This window comes from Corythoichthys intestinalis, chromosome 19, assembly GCF_030265065.1.
Source record: "Corythoichthys intestinalis isolate RoL2023-P3 chromosome 19, ASM3026506v1, whole genome shotgun sequence".
Taxonomy (NCBI): Eukaryota; Metazoa; Chordata; class Actinopteri; order Syngnathiformes; family Syngnathidae; genus Corythoichthys; species Corythoichthys intestinalis.
Window position 1 is genome coordinate 28167825 of NC_080413.1, and position 25498 is coordinate 28193322.

Sequence of the window (25498 nt, forward strand, 5' to 3'; positions counted from 1 at the left end):
CATCTTCAGTGCCGCGCAGGGGTCGCGTTAACCGAATATTTTCATATTCATTTTTTAAAACACCTTTCAGAAATAGAAATAAAGGACGCCCCCCTCGCGCCCAAAGCATTATAGGCGAAAAAAAGGGGCATCCCCAAAACTCCGAAAATGCATTGAAATGTATCTATTTTTAAATGAGAAAACTGTATTGTGCAGTATGTGGGCATGGCAGTTTCATTCCAGCAGATTGTTTTGTTTTGTTTTGTTTACTGTAGGTTAGTGAAAACGAAGTTGTTAATATCGTAATTAACATTTGTGTTGTCGGCACTGAATCCAGTCACGTGATCCATTGACAAGCCAGATTTCTTAATGGAATGTTCCAGCAGAGCTACAATTCCAGCAGCTGACTCGTCTGCATTCTCTATGAAGTCCAGCATTTTGTTGGTGAGCCCAGACTCTGGACTGAAGTACTGGACAGCAAGGGGAAGCATCTTCCTGCTCAATTTATTCGAGGCATCGGTCTGTATGGCGAATGGGATGGGTGACGTTAAGATCTTGAGCACATCACCCACTGCCTTTGGACCCAGGACTTGTTTCAACAGTGCCTCTTGCTTTGTTCTCCTCAAAGTCATTTTCTTCACCATTTTGGATTCACATAAAAATCTTCTGATTGAGCCTGTGTCCACAGTCAGCACTATTGTAGCTCTGGCTGGCTACGTTTTACTGTGTGGTATACCTGTGTCACCTCAGCTGCAGTAATTTAGAGGGTAGGAGTGGGATGATGTCAAATTCACTATCAATCAATCAATAGATAGTATATATCCGCAGTAGGGCTATTTATTCAGTGTTTATTTGCTGTTAATCTATTAGGAATAATTCCAAATGAGGAGCATTAGTTAGCGTAACAAAATAAGATGTTCTTTATGGGTACATAAATTCATTCCATATTGATTGATAATAAATGCATGTTTCAAAAAAAAAAAAAAAAAAATCAACATTCCTGAAAATAATCAACCATAGTAGCAACTGAAATGGCCTAGCTATGCTCCTATCAATGCAAGATGTATGACGGTAAATATAAATATAATCTATATGTTATCCATTTACAAGAACATAATAACATACCAAATCAAGCTCAGGGGATGTTTCAGGTACAAAGAATTGTGACGAAGGCTCTTCTGGGATCTTATATTCCGTTTGTGGAGGTCCCCTGCAGCATGCTGTTTTACAACTCCGTGAGACGCTGCAAAAACTTTCCTGCCTGCCTTGCAGTTCGCTTGATAATCATCATCAGTAACTTTATCGAGCCACGGGATCCCCTCTTCCCACTCCACTCTGTTTTTTGGAGACGTTTTCCCTTTTGAGGATGAGGTGGGGTGTCCTGAGCTTCTGCTATTGACAAAGACATTTTTGTTCTGAAACCGCGCGGGGCGGTGCACTGAACAGAGCGAGCGAGGTAACTAGGCAACGAACCCGGAAGTGGAGCGCAATGCAGGGCAGACAGCAGCGGGCAGGCTTGTTGTCTTTAATATCTCCTGCCCTTTTTGTCCATTATTGTTAGCTCAGTGGTCACTCATGAGCGCAGGAGGTGTGTGTTTGTGTGTGACAGACGTGCATGGGCTGGGCGCACCGCCGCCCGCCACCGGAGCCGCGGGTCACGAGGGGTCGCCCCATGGGACAATAGTGAAATACGGAATAAACTGCGTTCCGTATTGGTTCAATACGGAGCGCATCTTTTAATTCCCAATTATGGAACGATTCCGTATTTCAAGGGACGGGTGGCAAGCCTAATACAAACGGACACTTCAGACACTGATTAGCATAATTGCTAACTAGCTTCGCGCTCCGTTCTTTGGTTTCATCAACAAAGAATAGAAACAATACAGTTGGCTTCATTTACTCACCTCTGACGGAGGCACACTGGATCTAACAACACAAAAGACAGTCAAACTCTCGACCCAACCTGAGTGTAGCAGTGAACTCTCTCTTGTTGTAATCACTGGCGCTCGTGCGCAGTCTTGCATTACACACAAACAAGGACCCAAACGGGACTGCTCATAGCTGCCGGCGGAAATCAATGATCAAATTAAGATGGCAACTAATTTATTAATCGAAATAAATACATTTAATCATTGTTGCAGCTACACACTGCACAATCAGCAACCAAACAATGAGGTGTCTATATTTACTTCACTTTGCCTCTGCCTCCACCAAACGGGAAAAGCTGCAGCACACTTGCGACCCTCGTGAGGATAAAGCAACATGTAAATGAATGAATGCTCATGATACCATTCATCCATTATCTTTCTGGGGCCACGGATGAGCTAGAGCAGTTGCTGTGCATTCGCACTCCAGTTAGGGTGCTCCTGTCATTCCCCTAGCACACTTCATCCTGATTGACACAACCATTAGAAATGGTTACGCCTGTCTAGGTCTTCACTCCATAATATATTATCCAGCAAGAGAGACACCTAGCGGCGGTCAGCTCGCACAAGGCGACAGCCAGACTATTTTCCAGAGTGCAGTAGACTTTGACTAACTCTTGACAGTCAAAATGATGATGAGTGAAGCCCCGGCCTGAATACTTGTAGTCAAGGAACTAACGATGAAGAAGGCATGAAGGGAGCTTGGAGTCTTGTGTTGCATGTCAGTAAGATGGATGTCACCCACACGCTGCTTTTCTACACACTATCCATACGGCAGACATATATATCTGCGTATAGAAATACAGTTATCACATATTTTTTTTGAGCTGACAGAGCCTGCTGGATACTGTTTGCAGATAATGTAGTCATGTCTGTGTGTCTATCTAACTGCCTGTCTTTCTGTCCATCCATCCATCCATCAGTCAAAACATTCAACTGCCAATTTTCCCATCTGATAACACCCATGCATTTTTAAATTTTATTATCAATTACAAATTACATTTAATTTAAACAAAATCTATGTTATATTTGTCCTGTACATACACGCACACTTTCAGTCAAAAAGGTTCCAGACCCCTGCTTTAGAGAGCCAAAACACCCAACATATTAAAAATACTGAGTCTGTGTGTCAATATATATGGCAGAAAACACAGACAAGGCTGAAAAAGCAGTTTCTGCTCTTGCACATCTATTTAAAACAAACTGCTGTATTTTAAGCCAAAAGAACTGTTGTGTTTGATAGAACATTATGTTTATATGCTGCCATAGCAGATTCATGGTGCAATAAGCTCCCAAACTATTTTTAATTTGCCCGTTTTACCCTGGAAAACCCTGTTTACAGACGTCGCGCAACCGCTTTTGTTTCAACGTAGCCATTAAAAAAAGAAGGTAAGTAATCATATTTATTATTCGAAATGTCTGTCATTTTTAGCTTAGAATCATTAATTGATATCTGATATTTAATTTAAAAAAAAAAACAAAAAAAAAAAAACGACTTATAAAAATTATTCACCCGCATATTTTAAACTTTTAAACAAATGACGTCACAATGAAAAACATTAGCTTCTGTAAAAAAGTCACGGATATCTACCTCATAACTATCGTTTAATTGTATTTTTTCCGTTTCTGTCGCATTTTCCCCAATATTTTAGATGATAAATAATCGATCCAAACAGAGAAAATTGAAAAAAAAAAAGTTTAAAAGGGTAAAGATATAAAAAATGAAAATCTCGATTACTCCTTGATGTCTGCGATTTCTGCATCGTGACCCTTGTTATATTACCATGTTTCACCCATAAAATCCCCACAAAATCCAGCTGTGGCCATTCACAGCTGTGTCTTGCCACTCGGTGATACATGCTACTTGGAGTTTTTGGATCAAAACACGGTAAGTACGCGATAATATCTTGTTAAAGTCATGACGTCTGTAATTCTGCTCTCGCCTGCTCTCACCTCCAGTTAGGGTTTTGCTCTTTAATTTTTTTTTGGTTTTTTTTTAAATGCCCTCCTGTTCAAATGTTTTCTTCCCCCAGAAAATGGAGATTTTAAGCTTTCCAATGATGTATCACACATGCATAAAGGACAATTTCAAAATTTGGCCAAATTCTGGGTCTCAGCGCGGAACTTCAAGTCACCTGAGTGTTTTCCGCCATATATTAAATAGTCGGCGCCTCGGCGACTGAGGAAAACAACAACAAAAGCCTAGCATCGTCACTTAAGAATTAAGATATTACAATTGTTGCTCAGTTGCGCACTCACACTTGGAAGAAAAACAAATGGAAACATTGATTGGCGTTGCATATAGCTTATTTCCTGGATGTGGAAACCACAACCGTGTGCATCACAGTGGCCGAGACAGGTGGAGCCTCTCAAGGGAGCCGTTTCGTGAGTCCTCTCTCCTGGAAGTGGCGACAATTTGACAGGCGAAAAAGTAATGAAAGTGAAACCGATCTCCCGCCTGTCTGACTTGGGGTACGACGCACTTCACTTTTGTGGTTTAATTTTTACCCTACGCATTTTTATATCCTCCTATCCTCCTATGCTATACATTATACCCACGCTGCTGGCTGAGCAGAGACTTAACGTGCGAGGCGAGTTCTGTAATGCCCATCTCTGCAATCCATGACGGGAGGACCATCAATGGGCACCGAATTGAAACATATCATTACGACGTATGTTTATGATGTCCAATTAAGATTACGGGTTGGCTAAGAGCCAGATGCACTCCTCAAAAGAGCAAGATATAGCTCACGAGCCATAGGTTCCTGACCCCTGCTTTAAAAAAACACTTGGTAGCTTTTCAGTTTTGGTTGATTTTAGCGACGCTGGTGGACAAAAGAGGTAGTGTTTTGCCTTAAGGAAGACTGCGTTTCCCATGAGGACCAGCGAACACCCGTATGGTGTCGCAAAATCATCAGTCAATCAAAAATCTTTCTCCTGGTCACCTGCAGATGGATTCAACAACGTTTCTGTTTCCAGCGGCTGTGTGAAGGATGAATAGTAATAAGATAATGAATTTAGTTGTGGCCAAATAATAGTACATGACGGTTAGCAACAATTTGAACATTCGAACTCGTCAACGAGTTTTCCTCTCCTCAGACAAAACTTTTTGTCTCTCTTGTTGCTCTGCCATCTTTGCAGAATTCGCGCGAAAGCATTCACATCGACTTCAGTCTTTATAATGAATGGGGAAAGGGGGAAGCGACGTATGCTGTAAAGCAGTCTGCACATTTGTAGTTTTTTTTTTTGGTGTGGCAGGGTTCCTGCCACCCTCCTCAAAGTTCATTACTGCCGGTGAACGCGATACAGACCCCCTCAAGATATAAAAGCGGTGTTACTCCACTAGTTGTCAGTCGACATATTATCAAGTTACTAAGTGTTGCTTGAAATGATCATTGCATGTTAATATGACCCTTTCCTGGGAGTCACTGGTTTTACTATGCTTGATCTATGGTTTGACTAACTGCAAATCATGAAATATATGAAGACTATTGTTAATATGTCCATAGGCAAATATTTTTGGTTCACATTAATTAACTAATACGAATAATTATTTCTGCGCAGTCACAACCCTATATCCAAATTACAATGCTAAGCACTTTATGTTATGGTAATGTCATGAGGCTGCTATCCTTGAACGTATTTGTGAAATAGCTCATTTTTAGCATTTCTGATTATATTGTATTGTTGCACTGTTCAGACAATGACAATGCTAATCTATTAGAATTGCTCTAAGACGTAAACAACAGCATTGATTTGGAGAACTGCAATGTCATTATTATTTTCCAGGGAGGCGAGTACGCTTCTACTTGCAGTCTTAATGGAAGACAAATGTTATTAGGTCAGATTTTGCTGTCAGCTTTAGGACAATTTATCATTCAACTTATTGCTTTTTGTTGCAAACCGTTAAAATGGAATCATCTCAAGAGGCATCACAAAAAAACCCCAACAATAACGGAGTCCAGATGTGCTACAACATAATATTGTTTATTATTTCTAGGCTTGTTTCCAGATAAGCAGCGATCTATCACACAATCTATCTGCAACCTGAGGATTCCATTGTGGCCCAACACAATATGTCCACCGTTGAACAAAAGCAATGCCAGGGAACCAATTTCCTCCAAGTGTCATGAATGAGAATCCCATTCATCAAATCATAAAGGCATAGGAGGGCTAGTGGAAATACATTATCAAGCTGTCTGAGTAAAAAACACAGTACGACAGGCTGGAGGGACAGAACTCTTCTGTTGTTTTTGTGATGGAAGTTTTTCTTAATGGCTTTGCCAGAGGAAAGTCAATATTCCTCAGGTTGAAGCTTGCAGTGCAAACTCTATGTCAAAACATCTTGTTGATGATCCAATCGATGTGGTTCATGTCACATTGTCCACACTTGCTGGATTCACATTGACCTTGCATAACCTCCCAATAGCACTTTATTTAGCCCTTTCACATCAGATTCACAACAACTTATAAATATTAATAAGTAGAAAAACAACAGATAATAGACCCCATGAGATGAGAAATTTGCACGTTGATGTAATTGAGAACGGTTTTCATGCACTCTTTAGCAGGAGCTGCACAACTGCTGGTAAAATGGCAGTGCAAGGACGGCTGTGTTCTGCCTTGGATTTCTTATCATTTTATGCAAGTTCAAACTATGACTGCAGCAGAAGCAAAATTGCTCGCCTAAGCCCAGGGGCGCAGAAAGGTGTTTTATGTGTGTGTGTGTGTTGGTGGAGGTGGGGGTGACTGAATGATAAATGTCATTGTATGCTTTGCCAGGTTGCCAAAAAAAAAAAAAAAAAAAAGACAAAACAAAACAAAAAAAGAAGCATCGACTCATGCTTACTGGCTACTGTACACTACACAAAAATACAATATTGAGAAGAATTCATATTTTATTACTTTTTTTTTTTCACTCCACAGGAAGTCAGACAGTAGTATCGTCATGTGAGACAGTAATATCCTCCTAGTGCTGTCAATATTTTCATTATAACTTTAATCATGAAATTTTACTTATAACATCATATACACACTTGCATTCAAGGTGTGCACAGAAGCAGCATCTCATACATATTGTTATTAATGGTTCGGCCGTTGATCATACGCAGAGATTAACTGACTTTTCAATATATTAATTTATTGGCCTAGGTCAGGGGTCCTCAAATACAAATCTTGAGGGTTATTGTAATTGTTTTTTTCATACAGGCATGGGTCCATTTATTAATGTCGGAGGCAGGTCGGAGGTAGTAAAAGTGGTTTTCTTTTGACCAATTTTTTTTTTTAACCTGTCCTGTTCAGCTGTTTGACACGGAAAATGGAAGCCTAAGTGCCCAGATAGTCTGAACAATTTTAATGTTTCACATTGAGAGTCTGACATACTCCCTTTGTGATCATTCAACATACCTCATTTATTATGACAAAACAACGAACAGGAAGGGGTTATGGGGGAACAGAAGAAAAGAAATACAAGAGAAGAAAGAAAAGAAACACAAACAACAACAAGAAATACATTGAACGCCTAACTACATTGAACTACCAATATGTTGGTGCCATCGTCAGCTAAATGTATTTCCGGTTGACATCAGGTGGGGGGGCCTGTTGACCAGGGAAAGAGGGGGAAGAAGTTGGGGGAGTCTATAAGCTAAGTGATAGAAAGGGGTAGAGTGTACATAAATCAACTCTGTGATATAGAACCCAGTAATCGTGTGATCCCTTGTGAGTGTAAGCCCGTTGGCGACCGACCCTACGCCGCCCCATCGCCAATTTCGGCACCGGGAACCCCCGCCCGAGCGCGCCCAATAACATCCAGCCGCACACGAGCCCCGCCGTGCACGCAGAAGTCACGGAGACGAGCGGAGACGCCACGCGGGTGCCGACACCGGGCCACGGCCTCCACCCAGCCAGCCCGGGGAGGGAGGGCGGGCCCGGGGGGGGGCAGCGCAGCCCATCCCTCCTCCCGCAGCCCAGCAAAGGAGCCCCAGGGTGGTCCCCCGGGCCACCCGCGCGCCCATCTACCGGCCCTTGGGGATGGCAAGAGGGGACACACCACCAACCCCAGGCCCGTCCCCAACCCCGTCCGCCCACCCGGGCCACGAGCCGCCGCCGCAGCCCCCCAGCCGACACGGCAAGCCACGGGGCCCCCAGCGGCCCACCAAGCCCAGGACAGGGCAGGGTCCCCCACCGTAGCAGGCAACATCCAGGCGATACTCCGCCGCCCAGCCAGCGATCCGCGGTGGAGCACAGGGTGGATACCCAGTTAGAGAAGAGAGGGGAAGGCGGAGGTAGGAGAACGCCGAGGAGCAGCCGTGGGGCGACGCGAGACCGGAGCCCTGACTACCCCCCACTCCCGCGGCCGGCAGCCCCGGCAGAGAGGAGGCCACGCCTCGGGAGCCATGCCATAGAAAGACGTGTGGTACCCACCTACCACCCTATTACTGTAGCAGCCATAACCCAGCACCATGATGGGATTGTGAGGGGAGGGTAGTGCTATGTATGCATTAAAATAGGAGATCTTAGCTTGGGGCAGTGGGACCGCAGCATGGAAACTCAGCCCAGCTGCCCGTCCCACCGCCCTTTGCCAGAGCTCTCCTGTGGAGTATGATGTGTGTGGTGCGTTAAAAAAAGGTGCAGGGATGGTAGGGCCTGCCATGAGAAGGTAACCGTCAGGCACCCCCGCCCCCCAAGGTCCCAACCATCCCACAAACAATAACTATTAACAGTACATTTTTTACCAGTAAAACACTGCTGGACAAAAAAGAAAATGTTCAAGTAATACAGTACATGTTCACATGTACAGAACATAAATAACAAGCTCTGTCATTAAGGTGCAAACATAATATTTATTGACAGTAACCCTAGCTGTAAAACACTGCTTAATGAGAGAACTGGCATTTGAGGGTCACAAAGCTGTTTACTCACACCATCAGCCAGTACTTCAGTGCATCTTGCGGTTGATGAATCTGAGAGTGAGATTTGTTTGACTTTTGTTGTCATTTCCTCCTTTTCTTTTCCGTCGAACATTGCTGCCTTCATTTCAGTCATACACTCTTTTGTTATTCCTCCATCAGAGAACGGCTTATGTTTTTGGCCAACACCCAAGTGTCATAGATTTAACAATAACCTTCCTTGACTCTTGATATGACTGCTTCAACCTGTTAATTTCTTGCCTTCTTAATTCTGATTTAGGAGGAAACTTCTCTTCAAAAGAGCTGTGCTCTTTAACATAATGGCGTTTCACATTTTCACTTTTTATCAGAGTAACTGTCTTGAAGCATATTAAGCACATATAGGTTTGGTACTTGCAGTTGGTAAAATGGATGCATATTTGTCAGTCCATTCCTCATTGAAATGGCGATTTTCGTTGTCCACTTTTCTTCTCTTGGTCAACTTTGAGCATGCCATTTTGTTAGATTTGGTCTTCTACTAGTGGCAAACAGAAAACAAACAGATTGCAAAATGCCGGGTGTAATGCCCAGCAGGCTCTCTCAGCCAATGAGCGCGTCGTTGTCCTAGAGATGACAACAGAAGTGGGAACATGGAAGCTATTTGACTAAAAATGAAACAGAATTTAGCGATTGAATAGTAGTGTATGGCGATAGATCGGCGATTCATACAAATAATATATGATAAAAAAAGTTTTTTTTGTGAAAAGTGTCGTTTGCTCTGAGTCCGGGTCCACAGAGAGGTGTGCCGTGGTTCGTTCGTGGACCGCAGTCCGCTAAGTGACGACCCTGGTCATAGGTCTTTTTTAATTTTTTCTCTTGCATCTTATGTCCAGTATATGGTTACAGTGCCCTCCATAATTATTGGATTTATAATAATTATGTGTTTTTTAGCTTCTAATATTTTTTGTTTTTCTAAATACTATGGGACCTTAATGGAAAAAACGAGAAAAATCCAACCTTCAATACAAGTGCATTTATTCAGTGGGGAAAAAATCCAACATAAAGAAATAATTATTTGACATCAAATAATGTGTGTCACAATTTTTAGCACCCCTGGTGTTAATACTTTGTACAACCCCCTTTTGCCAACAAAACAGCACCTAATCTTCTCCTATAATGTTTCACAAGATGGGAAAAGACATAAAGAGGGATCTTCAGCCATTCCTCTTTGGAGAATCTCTCTAAATCATCCAGAGACCTGGGTCCTCTCCTCTTCAGCTCACCCCACAGGTTTTCAATGGGGTTGAGGTCTGGGGACTGAGATGGCCATGGGAGGAGCTTGATTTTGTGTCTGGTGAACCATTTCTGTGTAGATTTGGCCATATGTTTAGGGTCATTGGCTTGCTGAAAGACCCAGTGATGACCCATCTTCAGCTTTCGGGCAGAGGGCAACATATTTTGATTTAAAATGTCCTGGTATTTCAAAGCATTCATGATGCCATGCACCCTAACAAGGTTCCCAGGGCCTTTGGAACGAAACAGCCCCACAGCATCACTGACCCACCCCCATACTTCACAGTGGGTATTTACGGGTAATTACCTCGGACTGATACAATAGAGGAATAGAAAAGGGGTGTAAGTTTTAATAAGCAAATGGCTTATTCTAATCCTTTTTAGACACAATGAATAAGTTATATTATTTATTATTATTAATATTGTCTTTAACTATTGTTGCTGCTATCTCAAGTATATCATTGGTTTCATCCGATTTTTTTTCTTCTCGTATCCAAAAAGCATTCATTCATGAATTTAAAATGAAGACTACGCTGGTAAAATGTTTATAAAAGTTGTAAAGCAATAAAACAAACAACATAAATGAATGAAATGAACATTTTTTTTGGTATTATAATGGGTGTTTCAAAATCTATTCTTGAATTAAGAACATTTCTGACCATTAAGCTTTATTTAAGATTAAATATAGTAATTTATTGCTTAAAATGTCTTAAGACGACTATCATCTAGCTATTTTTATTTCAAGAAATCTGAATAAAATGTACTTAAAGCACTGGCAGATAATTTCACTTATTTTTAGTAGATTTACACTGAAAGCAAGGGAATTTAGTTATTAAGAGGCGTTTTTGCAGTGTACACATCTGTGATGAAGGAAAAAGGCCAGGATAAATGATTTCTTTGTGCCAATTCCCATTTAAAGTACCGTATATCTTAATATAGTCAATCGGTGGATTCCAACAGATGCATCCACAGTTGTAAGAGTTCTGTGCAGCATAATTTCAATCATTTTTATTTACTCTATTACCAGTGGAAAAAGGTTTTCTTGGTCTATTTTTTTAAATCCCAACATTATGGCATTTGAAAAGGTTGTCTTGACATTTTATAGCCATTGTAAATGTGGCTTGATAAAACTGATTTCAATCTCTTTCTAGTTTAGCAGGAATGATAACTGTGCCTTAAATAACAAAACATAGCCTTTTATTTCCAGAACTAACCTTTCACCAAAGTAACATAAAACGGACATAAGTATGAACACGCTTGTCTTTGTTTTATGACAGAAAGTTCTATTGTATAGTATGCAAATTCACTTCAAAAGGTCATTAAGAGGCGTTTACTGTCCCGATTAAAAATGTACGCAGCCTTTTGTGTTGAAACATTTTAAGATGCAAGGTTGTACTAATATGCTATTCATAAACAATAACCAGTCTTTGCAGACTAAATGAAATTTATTCTGTTTTACAAAGATCACAAGGATGTTAAAGTGTACAGTAAATGCTAATTGTACAATACACAGTAATCTTAAATATTACATAAATGACAAAAAACAAAAGCTGTTGCAAGGGAAATAGCTTTTTTTTTTTGTGAGTGTATTCACGAAATCAAAGCTACACTAAATCTAAACACTTCCAGGGCGGAATCTTTTGTACCTCTGCTCTTTAAATGCTTTTGGTCAAACTGTACAGACATTAAAAAAAAAAAAAAAAAAAAAAAAAGGAGAAGTAACTTTCACATTGTGTGAAAAAAAAAAAAGACATTTGAATGGAATAAAAGACCGGTGATATATACAAAGGGTTTAACCAAACATCCTCTTGTTTAAGGTATGACCTTTGGACCTCACTCCTTTCTACGCTTCTTGTCGTGGTAGTCGTCCTTGGAGCGGCTGCTGGTAGATGCTCTTTTGGAGCCCCCGTGCTGCTTAGCCTCCTCCAAGAACTTGTCCAGACCGAAGGGGTCCTCCTCAAATTGGACAGGTCCCTCACGCCTCTGCCCGTGGTCAGCGCCAGAGAACTCTTTGTCAGGAACAAACCTGAAATGAGGAAGCACAAATAGATGCTATGACCAATTTGTTTGCTGGAATCGTCTGCAGTCTGGTGAATATATAGACATTAAAGTTCTCCAACTTAACTTTCAAGCTGATGATAGCATCGGAGCTTTGAAATATAATGCTCTCCTCTAAGCCTATTTCTGCATGCCCGAGCTTATCACATTAAACCATTTTACCGGTTAAGCTCATCTGATAAAACCGTTCCTTAAAACTGAAAAATGAGTTTTCTAATTACTGCGACTGCAGGAATTAGAGCTTGTGCCATACAATAGTCACATGACTACCTGCCCATAGAATTATTCTACATAACCGATAGTCAATTTCCATGACACGTTGCCTCAAATTACAATTTGCAAAAACACATTTTCAAGTACCTGTTGTTTTGCATGAGTGTGTCAAAGTCATCGGCGTAAGCGTCTTTGTCAATGGCTTTGCTGGGCCGGTAGATGTTGGAGGCCATGTCTCTACCGCCGCGGAATGGCTGGTCATACACATTGTATGTCTCGTCCTCACCACCAGCAAAGCCACTATCCATTCCCTAGGAAAAGAAAGATGCAAGCGAAAGGACTCTTTAACAATCTACAAGGCTTGATCCATTTTAAAAGATGGGAAACTGTAAAAGTCAGGTCTTTTTTTTTACTTATATCGGTACTTGTTTTAATAAAATCAACAAAAGGAACATTATCTGATGTGTTTAAGATTAAGAAATTCTCTCTTTGTGTGGAGTGTGTTAAGAGTGATCTTCTCTGATCTGAAAACCATAAATGTCAGATCATGACAGTGTCTCCTCTCGCGGTGTGCCAATAAATCGATTATTAGATACGTTGAGATTTGATTAAGATTAGGGGTGCACGATATCCATTTTTTGAAACAGATACAGATATCGATAACTTCCTGCTTCTCAAGGCCGATACTGACATGATAACCGATAATATACAGTATATATAATTCTAAAATGTATATTAAAATGGGATTTTGAACACCTTTAGGCCAAAAATACTGGTGGTGGATTCAGCATAGATTTGCCTTTGACCTAACCAGACTTTTCATGACAACATGAACATTATTCTAATGAACAAAACAAAGAACAGTTTTGACTTCAAATAAAGTGCCCATATTTATTTTTTAAAATAAATATCATTTGAGTCAATTACAATCAATTAGTCAATATCATTGACGATGTGTTCCCCTGAACAATGAGCACTGAACTAAAACAAACATAGACCAAACAGGTATTGTGCTTTGTCAGCAGATAAAACATTTAGTGCAACATTAGAGGAGACTTTTGTGGTCTTGGACCATGAAACAACTCAAATGCACACATCCCAATCCACCGACTCCGTGCCAAAAATATTATATATTATCGGGCCTGTTAATAATGTTATTGGATTTATGAGGATGATGTCATAATTCCTATTATCGGACCGATAATTATCGTGCACCTCGAATTACGATTCATAAATGTTCAAAAACGACGATTTTCCTAAATAACTTTATGACAGCCGCTAGTAGCAGAACGATATTCAAGACACGTCTGCCCCTCCGGACACCCTTAACGGACGCACAACGTTATGATGGCTGCAGCTGAAGATACTAACGTTATGATGGCTGCAGCTGAAGATACTGAGCTAGAGATTTACTCCTGTTCAAGACTCAAATAAATTTGTTTATGAGACAGGGAGGGACCCGGCGGTCACGCTTTGGATCCTTTTCTAAGCATAAGTTATTTTTTTAGAGCGAGAGAGGGAGAGAGTTCGTTGCTCCTCGTCTTCACTAACATGTATTTCCATGTCAATTTGTGCATTGTCTGGTGGTGTACAAAAGTTACTCCAGATGCAGAACATGTAAAACTTAAGTACAGCGGTAACACTACAGACATGCAATATAGTACGGAAATCTGTGAAAACAAAGTATATTGGTTAAAAGAAGTTTTATTTCTAAAGACACTTTGTTTGTTGCCAGAAAATATGGAATTTATTCCACCAGTGTAAATTTTATTGTATTGTTGAGAGAAATAAGCACTGCCTTTGAAACAGCTGTTTTTGCACCTTCTTGTGAAAAAGAGCATCTCAAGGTCAGCTGTGTGTTGTATAGGCATGTTGAAAAATAAGTACTGCCTTTAAAATGGTGAATTTGTTGCACTTTCTTGTGTAAAAAAAAAAAAAAAAAAAGCAGCTGAAGGGCAGCTTTTTGCTGTACGGGCATGTTTCTATCGTTTCTGTTCAATGATTAGGATATTTTAAATAAATAATGGTCATACATTTGTTTGGCTACTTTATTAATTAATAATGTATGATGCATTGATAATCGTTATAATTGTGACCATTGTCAATACCGTGACCATCGTTCAGTAATCGAATCATAGCACACTGAATCGTAAGCAAATTGAATCGTGGGGTGGATTACATGGCACACGCCTAGTGTCCTCCGATCTAAAGCTAAGGTTGGGCGACTTAACTTTTTAGAAACAAGTGGCTTATATCTGATCTAGGCTCATATTATCAAAAAGGCATACATGAAACTCACTTTACTCTGGTTGAAAAGTCGCTGGTCAAACTGAGCTCCACTAGTGGTACGAGGGTTGGGCACACCAAGGGCAATAAGTTCACTAATATCTCTATCCTGGTCCCTTTGGAGCTTGGATCTGAAACAAAAGGACAATTTTATACACACTGAACATAATGAAGTGTGAAACACTGGCAAGTGACAAGGTTTATAGTGTCCAGCACCTCTTATCAGGAGCTGCCCTGGAAATGTTCCTGTCGTGTTGTCTCTCTTTCCTTCTGTCGTGGCGGATCTCATCACGCTCCCTTGCTTCACTGTCTTCACCGCCTTCATCCAACACAAGGGTGAAAAAAAAAACAATACAAAAAGGGATTATCAACATTTGCAGAGCAAAATACAGCACACACACAATTTGCTTGGTTTTGATATTGACGTGTGTCACCTTTGTCGCCATGGCTTTTGATTCCCGCTCTGCGATCTCGGGCCATTTGGGCCAATTCCCTGAGTTTCTCCTCTTTCTTTTCTTTCTCCTTTTGGGCCATCTTCTTTTCCACTTGGGCTCTCAGCTCCACTGCCTCTCTAGCCTATAAACACAACCAAAACTTCATGCAGGTGTTGCAAAATAGCAAAAAAGAAATTGAGAAAAAGATTTGGTTAAATTATCCAAGGAGTTAAAAAAACAAAACACAATTCTTAATTATATGAATATTATACAAAAAGACTATTAATTAATATTGCCAATTTGATCTAAATAAAAGCACCTTTGATTAGATCTCAAGTGATGTGAATAGAGATCGAACGATATGGGATTTTCAAATGCCGATTGCCGATACCCAAAGACAATTTTGTGAGCTGATATTTGAAGCCGATATACTTTTTTGGTAAACCACTTAGATTTTACGTGCAATTTTATTTAGCTTCAAATTTACAACCTGAGACTTAAAGGGTTAATTCGGTTTAGTGCTACAAAACCAACGACCACAGTGTTTTTTATGACTATACACACTCAGCAAGAACAGTACATTATTTTCAAATAATTAAACCCACCAGGACGTCACGAGATGTAAACATGTGAGAGTTCAAGAGGATGCGCACCACGCTAAAGCTAATGCTATGAGTTACATTTAGAGTGTAGAGATCCCTCAGTCAACACCCTAAAAGGCTAAAGCAACATTGCATATTCGCTGATGCAAGATTTAAAAAAAAAATCTGTCAATGTTTACAAAATAGGCAAGCCTGAAGCAGAACTGTTGGTCAGTGGCAGCCACAATTGCCCGCACAGATGCCTTATCAAAATCTTATTTTTATTTTTTTTAAATTGTCATATTTTTCATTAATCGGCTGATGACCGATGTTGGGAAAAAAAAAAGTCGATATATCGACCGGCCAACTTTTAGATGTGAACACAAAATATTTGAACATATTATCTATGAATCCATAAAAATCTACTGCATGAATCTATCTATAAATACATAAAGAAAAAAAATCCAGAAACATTAGCAGTCCAACCAATGATTTAAAGGGCCATGCGTAAAAGTACTTTTCTATCAGCGATGTAGAGCGCTTCAGCAAGCTTGGCGAAGTTCTCGTTGATGTGAACTGTTTGCAGTCCCCTTCCGTCAGCCGCCAAACGCTTGTCTAGAGGGATGGTGTAACCCTGAAACAACGACAGCATTATTTAGAGAAATACCACGCTAAATTTGATTAATAATGTGAATTTGGGTCCAACATTACCTTTGCGTTTTTCCAGTTGGAGATGCATGGAGGAATCTTCCATTCCTGCTGTTCCTTAACTGTCATCTGAAACCAAGAGCAAAGATATATCAACAAAAATTTTAGGTCATTAATTTTGTTTAAAATTAGTTTTAGTCCATAAGGTTGGGGAGGACTATACAGGGGGTTCTTGGTTTACATCCCAAGAAATTCTTCGCATATCAGAATGTGCCATATCCAATTATGAAATTATGCTAAAACTTTAGTAAATTCAGCAATTACAGTACAGTATTTGTAAGGAAAACACTTGCAAAATGTTGGAGGCAATGTTTATAATGTCAAATGTGAAACTCCAAAAGAACCTTTCTACTTGGCGAATGCATGACAGGTGCCGGCGGGGACGGGGGTCCACGAGGAATCTTCTTGTTGATTCTGCAACACATTTACTTATCATCAAATTCTGCAAGGTTTAGCTCAGTGTTGAAAGATAGTTATGACATATCAGGTATGACGCAAAGAGACAGATGATTACTTGAAACGTGGTGGTTCCATGGGGTCTTTCTGCATTTCCACCATGCGGATAACACGCTGTTTTGCTCCGGAGTTGAAAGCCACTCCCTGCTGGGACGGGGTATATCTGATGGAGTGACACAAGTAGATAACTTTCATTTAGATATCAGAAAATGTTCTGATGATGAAAACTGTGTTGATACCTGATGTACTGTGCGGGGGCCTGTTTGTCTGCTGCACGGACAGGCATGGCAGCAGCAATCTTTTGTGACACCTGCTTGCTGAGGGCAGCGCGAGTCTTTTCTGTCAGCTGTAAGGACACTAAAATCAGTCTCATTCAACCAAATTCCTTTAAATTTCATGATCTTGTAAAATGATGGCATACACTTTCGCGGCATTAGAAAAATTCATGATGTAGCATGCATAAGAGTGAAAGGTTGCTCACTTTTGTTCACATTTTTCATATGACCATTTAATAAGTATTTACTGTAACTTTGATAGTATTATTCCAGTATCTGGTAGGCTTCAGATCAGTATTGTTTTTGTCAACGATGACGATAACGAAAATATATTTTGTCAACGAACACTTTTTCATGTCGATGACGAGACAGTAACGAGCTAAAAACGTGCTCTGCGAGAATAAAACATAACGAGGCGAATATCAGTTTTCGTCTGATGAGACGAAAATGTCAATAGTTTCCGTCACATGTTCACAATGTGACATTTTAAGTGTAGTTATTCTCCATCGTAGCAGTGTCTGGTTGTGTCACTCGTGATGTGTTGCCCCCCCCTTCCCGACTCATCAGTGTGTCGTCTCAAATCTCCACGCAGGCTTGCACACATATTAAGATTTGCTTTCTTGGCCAGAGAGAATATGCAATGTTGCTTTAGCCTTTAAAAGGCCTGTACTGAGTGATCATCACACACTAAATGTAACTTGTAGTGTTAGCATAGCGTTCGCGTTAGCATTAAGCTTACAGACGAAAACCTTTTTAGTAAACGCCGAATAAATCTAGACGAAATTAGTCTTGTTTTTCATCAACAAAAACTAAAAGACACATTGTGAGATGACTAAAATATGAATAGGACTAATAAGTATTATCGTCCAAAAGACTAAGACGAAAATGAGAAGGGCTGCCAAAACAACACTGGCGGTGTGTGTGGGGGGGTTAATTAGCAAAAATATGTTCTAATTAAAAAAAGGCTTGTACACTAATAAAATGCTCAACTGGATTAAAAGTTTTTAAAGGGAACCACGGATAGAAAGACATATAGTTCTTAAAAGATAAATGTTAGTATGAATAATAATTTGATATTAAAACCCCAGCTAATGTTTTCATTTTAATAACATTTGTAAACTATAAACCCAAAAAATAACTAGTAGCTCGCCATTGTTGTTGACGTCGCAGCGCGGTGACGTCACATGGGTATGCTGCCGTTCATCCACAGTGTCACTCTTTAACTATGTAAGGTAGTGATTTAAATACACCACAAGGTATCAATGGCGAGTTTTAAAGTAATTAGAGATCAAGCCAATGACTGCGTTTTGTCCCTTGACTGACGCGGTAGTTTCCGGTTTAGTGCGGGTCCATTGTGCCTTATGTTCAATTGTATGTTGTCTTCAGAACATACGAGACTCCTGGTAATGGCTCACAGCATCATAGAACATACATTGTGACTAAGTATTGCCATCCAGTGTATTTGTTGAGCTAAAAGAGTTGCTAAAATGTTTAGAGTTTGACCAAAGTCTGAGTAAGTTTTATGTGTATTTTGCATATCTATTTTCATTGTGAATTTGTGAATGCCAGTTCTCTTTGCATTGTTGTTCAACTGTGTGAGAATAAGGCTTTATTATTACAGATTGAAGCACTTTTCTTTTTGTGAACATTATTTTTTGATACTGTTATTAAACTGATACTAATATTATTTTTGTTGTATTTTCACTATATGATACTTATGTTCAATTGTATGTTGTGAAGGAGTTGCCGAAGCTGATGCCAATAAACGGCGCGGTCCGAGCTACGAATCTGAACCCCTGTGTCCACTCGCCTTTCTCTGCCTCTTAGATCTCAATGCGCAAAATAAGGCATCAATATAATCTGTTGGGCAGAAAAAGATACGAATCGCCAGCAATCAAACTAAGTTTAATACATTTATTCGTTTTACGTGTCGCTTATTCACCGGGAAGCAAGCTTCGGGAACAACATCTGATAAGTCTGAGAACATCAGCAGGATGACCAACAATCTGAACATCTGCTTTTACGTGACAAAAAAAGGGTAAAGCAGTATTCTCCGGGTCAAGCAGCACCTTAGAGCAGGGGTCTCCAAACCGGTCCTCAAGGCCCGCTGTGTGTCCTGGTTTTTGTCCCAACCAATCCAACACAGACCGTTGAACCAATGAGGTTTCTGCTAAAACAAGCAGCAACCGACTACAATCAACTGATTGCACTTGTAAAACACTAGATTGGTGAAAAGGTGTCATCTTGTTTGGTTGGAACAAAATCCTGCAACCACAGCGGGCCTTTATGGAATAGGTTGGGGACCCCTGCCTTAGAAGTCTCGGTAGAGGCAACTGCTGTGTTTCACTGTATACCTTAATCATATGGAAAGCACACGACAGCTCTGGATGCTAACTATCTCCATAATAATATTGGAATAAATTAGATCACACAATAGTTTACCGTGAAGATCTGCAAACCGTTTTTGACATAAAACACTCTCCTGCTCTCATCACTAGAGCAGGAGAGTGCCGTCACTAGCGAACTTGACACATGCACGCTACTTGTCTCATCCCGTCTTTCCTGCTCATTTTGCTTTTGCCGTCCTTCTTATTAATGTTTCACTCAAGTTCAATTGGAAGGGCAGAACTGATGACATGTTTATGTAGTTAAAGAGTGGCAGTGTGGAAGTCCGGTAGCGTACGCATGTGATGTCACCGCCCTGCGACAACACTGGCGACCTACTAGTTAAAATAATTTTACAAATTTTATTAAAACGAAAACATTAAGAGGGGTTTTAATATCAAATTATTATAACTCGTAATAAGAGGTACATGTCTTTCTATCCTTGGTACCCTTTAACAAGTTTGGTATCTCCCGGTAATGTAAACCATCAGTAGGTACCTTAGTGATGGAAAATTATAAATATTTCCTTAATACTGCTAAGTTCTACAACTTAATGCAACTAAAGAACTTGTACCGCATCTTACCTCTTCAACAGTTTCCTCATCTGGCTTCTGTAGTTCTGGGGGGTCATCGTTCATGACTTCTTTGGGAAGTAGATCTGTATACTTACTGAAGATCACCTGCATTAAAAACACAAATGTTCAACTTGATCTTGTAAACATTATGAGTATCCAAGGTTAATAAACACCAACTGTATTTAAAAAAAAAAAAAAAAAAAAAATTCACACAAGGTTTGCAATATCGTTGATAGTTCATGCTCAAATTGTCAAGGTGAAATGTTGGTAGACCTAACTTTCCTATTAGTTAACGTGTTTAGATTCATAAATATACCTTATCCTTGCTCTGTCCTTGTCTTGCAATTGCATCATATTTTATTTTTCCTTCTGCATCCACTTGCATGGTCAAAGCATTAGAGGTTTTCTTTTGCCGACCCATCTCCAGAGGAAACTGTGCCACGTGGATCTCAGGAAACGCTCCTCCATCTCCAAAGTCCTAAAGAATCACAATAGTTGACAAATATAACTAAAGTAAAATTTGGAAATGTGTCGACTTGTTGAAGTCTAGCTTGGAACGCTTACAATTCCTTATTTTTGTATCAACTCGTATCTGTACTTCTATTTCCACAAACAGCGTGTCCCGTTTCCATCTCTACTGATTGTTATGTTGATTCCTACCTCCAGAGCGCGAGGCACCCATCCATGTCTGTGACCGTAAGGTGGTGGTTCTCTTCGGGAAGCAACCAAGGCAGTCGAGTATGACTTCTGGGCACGAAGTCTATCTTCCGCTTCTAGCTGGTCTTGCGAAAGCTGGGTGGGCGCCGGTAAAAAGCTACAAACAAAATTGCCGCGTTATTCAAGTTATTTAAACGCATGCCACCTCGGTTATAGGTAAATTATGTCAAAATATCGCGGTCCAACACTGAAAACGTATGGTGGCCTGCTATGCTAACGTTAGCCTGCAACTGAAACAACACTACGCAGCAGCTCATGACGTTCACCTTTGACGAGTCAGATTACTTGTAAATATCTTACACACTGGGTTGAGAACACTCAAGAAAAACAACCGTCGAAAAGAATTCTATGGATTAAATACAAAATGCCCTAGTCGCGACACTTACCTCGCGAGAGCCATCTTTCTCCTTTTTTCCCGAGCAAGCAACCAACTGACAGTGAACGCTGCCACTTCTTCTTCGTTGAAAGTTACTGTAGCACCGACTAACCATTATGTTGCAACAAGGACACCTGTCGGCTAAAAGTAGAAACTACGGTTTTACGCTTCTGCGTTGTTTTCAGCATCAGAAATCAATTTCCAGATATGATTTTCAATTTATACCATAATTGAGGCAAGGGCGTAGATTTGCATAGGGGCGGTAGGGACATGACACTAGCAAATTTTCAGGATGCTCAAATTGTCCCCACCAACTTTTAAGCAACCTTATTGGCATTATATCATGACTTCAGTTATATAGGTATTTGAGATTGTCTTTCCATATGTTGTATGGATAGAATTGACCCGACTATTATTAAGTGAATTACTTTGATTATGTTCAGGCTGACATTTACCCCGTTTCACTTGCTGAATGTGCCAGTCCATTTTCCCCCTCAAACACACGTTTGATTGGCTGATGACATGATTCCCCCCCCTCCCCCACACACACGCACTCACATCCCAGACAGAATACAACATGTCGACAACATGCCGCCTCCTCTGCCCCCCTCGAAAACGTGGGATATTAGAATTTTATTTCGGCCAGCAGGCAACCATTGTAGATAATGTAAAAAGATGTCAATGTTGTGGAGGTGGGGAACACAACACTAATTTTGCGACTGAAAGTCCGACCTGCATCAGAGTTGGCATAACATTAAACTGTATGAATTTGCAGACCAGCAAAACTCGAGTAGTAGCTGCTAAGAGAGAAGTGTCCTTCGTTATGTTTTCTACTGTTAACGTTAGCTGTGAGAAATGTAATGAACCAAGGTTTAACCACTTCTCCCCAATTTTCATTCTTATTTGATTCATGTGGTCTTAAAGCAGCCCAGAGGAGCTTTCTTTTTTTTTTGTTGAGTTTGGTTGTGCTTGTGGACAAAAGCAGTAGTGTTTTAACTGAAGGAAGGTTCCATTTTTATTTTTTATTTTTGGTATTCCCTAACTAAGACGTTTTTTTTTTCAGTTGTATTTAATTTCTTTATTTAGACAATGTTGAGTGGTCTTAAGACAATTGTTTATTTTATTTATTTATTTTTGCATCCCCTGATAGTTAAGAGATTATTGTGTATGTTAATATAATTTAAATTCTGTTCAAATATTGCAATTTAAATTTGCTAAACATAAAAAATCCAGTCACTTATTCTGAAAATTTTCGACATGTTTCTTTAGTAGTTTTTTGAAAACGAAGGTTTGAATCGAACGATGTATCACTTGAACTAATACAGTGGGGAGAACAAGTATTTGATACACTGCCAATGGGTTTTCCCATATGAACGTTAGAATAACTATAAATCAATACAGATTTATATTATATTGATCATTTAGCCTATCAATCAATTAGGTTCATATCCATGAGAAATGTATCCCTGACCCCCCAATCTGTACATGCAGGTTATGCTGTTATATCGTCCCTACCAATGTTGGGACGCTCTTGATTTCACTCACTCACTCACTCACTCACTCACTCACTCACTCACTCACTCACTCACTCACTCACTCACTCACTCACTCACTCACTCACTCACTCACTCACTCACTCACTCACTCACTCACTCACTCACTCACTCACTCACTCACTCACACCCGGTAAAATAGGCCTTACGATAGACTTCATTATGTTTGACGGGTCAGAATCGACCTTCACCGAGCAATCCCCAGCAAAAAGTGTACATGCAGGTTATGCTGTTATATCGTTCCTACCAATGTTGGGAGACCCTTGATCTCACTCACTCACTCACTCACTCACTCACTCACTCACTCACTCACTCACTCACTCACTCACTCACTCACTCACTCACTCACTCACTCACTCACTCACTCACTCACTCACTCACTCACTCACTCACTCACTCACTCACTCACTCACTCACTCATTTTCTCCCAATGTTTAAACTTCTTAATTATACAACAAGCTAATGAGCGGGGGCATCACTTAGTATTAATGTGTTATTGTGACTATCCACTGATGATAATCATATGTGAATGAGCTCAGCTACTGTCCTCATCTACGCGTAAAGTGAGAAACACAGCTGATGCTCCAAAAGGAAGTCACCCCAAAGATAGCAGTAAAAACAGTGCAGAGTTAACTCCACTAGGACTTTCACAATGCATTTCAGACTAACTAGCTAGCAGCAGCTAAGTATCAGCATTATTTTAGAGCTCGGATGTAACTTTTAACCGCAAAACAACAAAGGTAAGATGTGCACAGAGATGTCTGCACTGTGCAAGCCATGTTTTGATTAATAAATCAAATGCTCCGTGTTTGACCAATTACATGGGAGTTTCTGCTGTTAGCTGGGGGCTGGAGCTAACTAACATTTAATATCAGCAGTGATAAATACTCTTTTTGAAAAACCTTCTTATGTCCATCCTTCCATTTATTCACACTCTGCTCTGTGTGCGTCAGAGGTACACACTGCTAGTGTTGTGCCGAAAAATGCACCCCTCCATGAAATTGCATTCGGCTCAACACCTGTACCGACTGTGAGCAAGGTCACAGGGAAAACGCGGATTCAATTTTTAGTGATGTGAGCGTTCACTATATGAACAAGTGGAATAGATTGAATACCGATGCACTGAAGGCACTCTCACCGTACTCTGAAGTGAGGGGAAACTGATGGATTTATGATCATATTTAAGTTAATAATGACAGGCTATATGATAATTGATTTAGACTAATATTCTGGCAACTTCATAGTGAATTTGTCGGCATTTTTTATGTTTTTTATTTATTTATTTTTTTTAAAATAAACTGAATAATTAAATAAACCAAATTATTTTGGGGGGAAAAAGCCCCCCCTAAAATAGGCCTTACCATAGACTTCATTATGATTGACGGGTCACAATCGACCTTCACTGAGCAATGCCTTTAAGGAGGGGGGATACCCTGAAGTCTGCTTCTGTTATTTCCAGTCGGTCGCCGAGTAAAAATATGCAGGATTCTGACACGCCGGATTTAAAAAGTACGAAAGCTGTACCGTATACATACAGGAAGGATTGTCTGAGGAGTGATTTGTTCGAAGATTCAAGGTAATTATTATATTTTTTGTACCATGCATGCATTTTGAAACGTTGTCAAAAAAATATCAATGGGAGAATGGGAACCGCCACGGCATTGGCATCATTTTTCGACATATTTGAGTAAAATAAATGTGTTTCTGCCCATTTTTTTTTTGCTCTTTTAACAAAGAATTTAGACTGTTTTACGTTCATATCTATAAAGGATTCGGGGATTTAAGCATTTATTCACAAGAATTTTTTACGGAAAAATCGCTTTTTTGTGATCGGGGGCTGCCACAATGGCTAACAGACTAGCATCATTCTTCGACATATTTACGTAAAATAAATGCATAACTGCCCATTTTTTTGCTCTTTTAACAAAGAATCAAGACTGTTTCACGTTCATATGTATAAAGAATTTGGGGATTTAAGCATTTATTCACAGGAATTTTCACCGGAAAAGCTCTGTTTACAAATGGCAGTCCCTACATTGATTAACAGACTAGCATTGTACTTCGACATATTTTCGTAAAATAAATGTGTAACTGACAGTTTTTTCTCTTTTAACAAAGAATCGAGACTGTTTTACGTTCATATCTATAAAGTATTCGGGGATTTAAGCATTTATTCACAAGAATTTTCAACAGAAAAATCGCTTTTTTGTGATCGGGTGCTGCCACAATGGCTAACAGACTAACATCATTCTTCGACATATTTACGTAAAATAAATGCATAACTGCCCGTTTTTTTGCTCTTTTAACAAAGAATCAAGACTGTTTCACGTTCATATGTATAAAGAATTTGGGGATTTAAGCATTTATTCACAGGAATTTTCACCGGAAAAGCTCTGTTTACAAAAGGCCACCGCCACATTAACTAACAGACTAGCATTGTACTTCGACATATTTTCGGAAAATAAATGCGTAACTGCCCGTTTTTTTGCTCTTTTAACAAAGAATCGAGACTGTTTTACATTCATATCTATAAAGAATTTGGGGATTTAAGCATTTATTCACATGAATTTTCAACGGAAAAATCGCTTTTTTGTGATCAGGGGGCTGCCACAATGGCTAACAGACTAACATCATTCTTCGACATATTTACGTAAATTAAATGCATAACTGCCTGTTTTTTTTTTTGCTCTTTTAACAAAGAATCGAGACTGTTTCACGTTCATATCTATAAAGAATTCGGGGATTTAAGCATTTATTCACAAGAATTTTAACTGGAAAAGCTCTGTTTACAAATGGC

At 39.8% G+C, this 25498-nt stretch overlaps 1 protein-coding gene across 1 annotated transcript; it reads right to left on the reverse strand.

Annotated features, from left to right (window-relative positions):
* Positions 1 to 11518: 11518 nt before the first annotated feature.
* Positions 11519 to 21238, reverse strand: snw1 (SNW domain containing 1). The gene is made up of 14 exons (XM_057823000.1): positions 21159 to 21238; positions 20716 to 20869; positions 20372 to 20533; positions 20065 to 20160; positions 17060 to 17166; positions 16879 to 16983; positions 16709 to 16778; positions 16368 to 16433; positions 16174 to 16290; positions 15076 to 15217; positions 14858 to 14960; positions 14655 to 14772; positions 12503 to 12666; positions 11519 to 12110 (listed from the first exon to the last, which is right to left on the reverse strand). The coding sequence occupies exons 1-14, from the start codon at positions 21170 to 21172 to the stop codon at positions 11918 to 11920; spliced, it is 1611 nt and encodes a 536-aa protein (XP_057678983.1). The 5' UTR covers positions 21173 to 21238; the 3' UTR covers positions 11519 to 11917.
* Positions 21239 to 25498: the final 4260 nt, after the last annotated feature.

What these genes read in the sequence shown, in the direction of transcription:
- snw1 (XM_057823000.1), bottom strand. An exon ending in AAGGACAGAGCAAGGATAAG is followed by an intron (nt 20,161 to 20,371) that starts GTATATTTATGA and finishes TTTTTAATGCAG; the next exon opens with GTGATCTTCAGTAAGTATAC. An exon ending in TGCATTCGCCAAGTAGAAAG is followed by an intron (nt 16,434 to 16,708) that starts GTTCTTTTGGAG and finishes TCTTGGTTTCAG; the next exon opens with ATGACAGTTAAGGAACAGCA.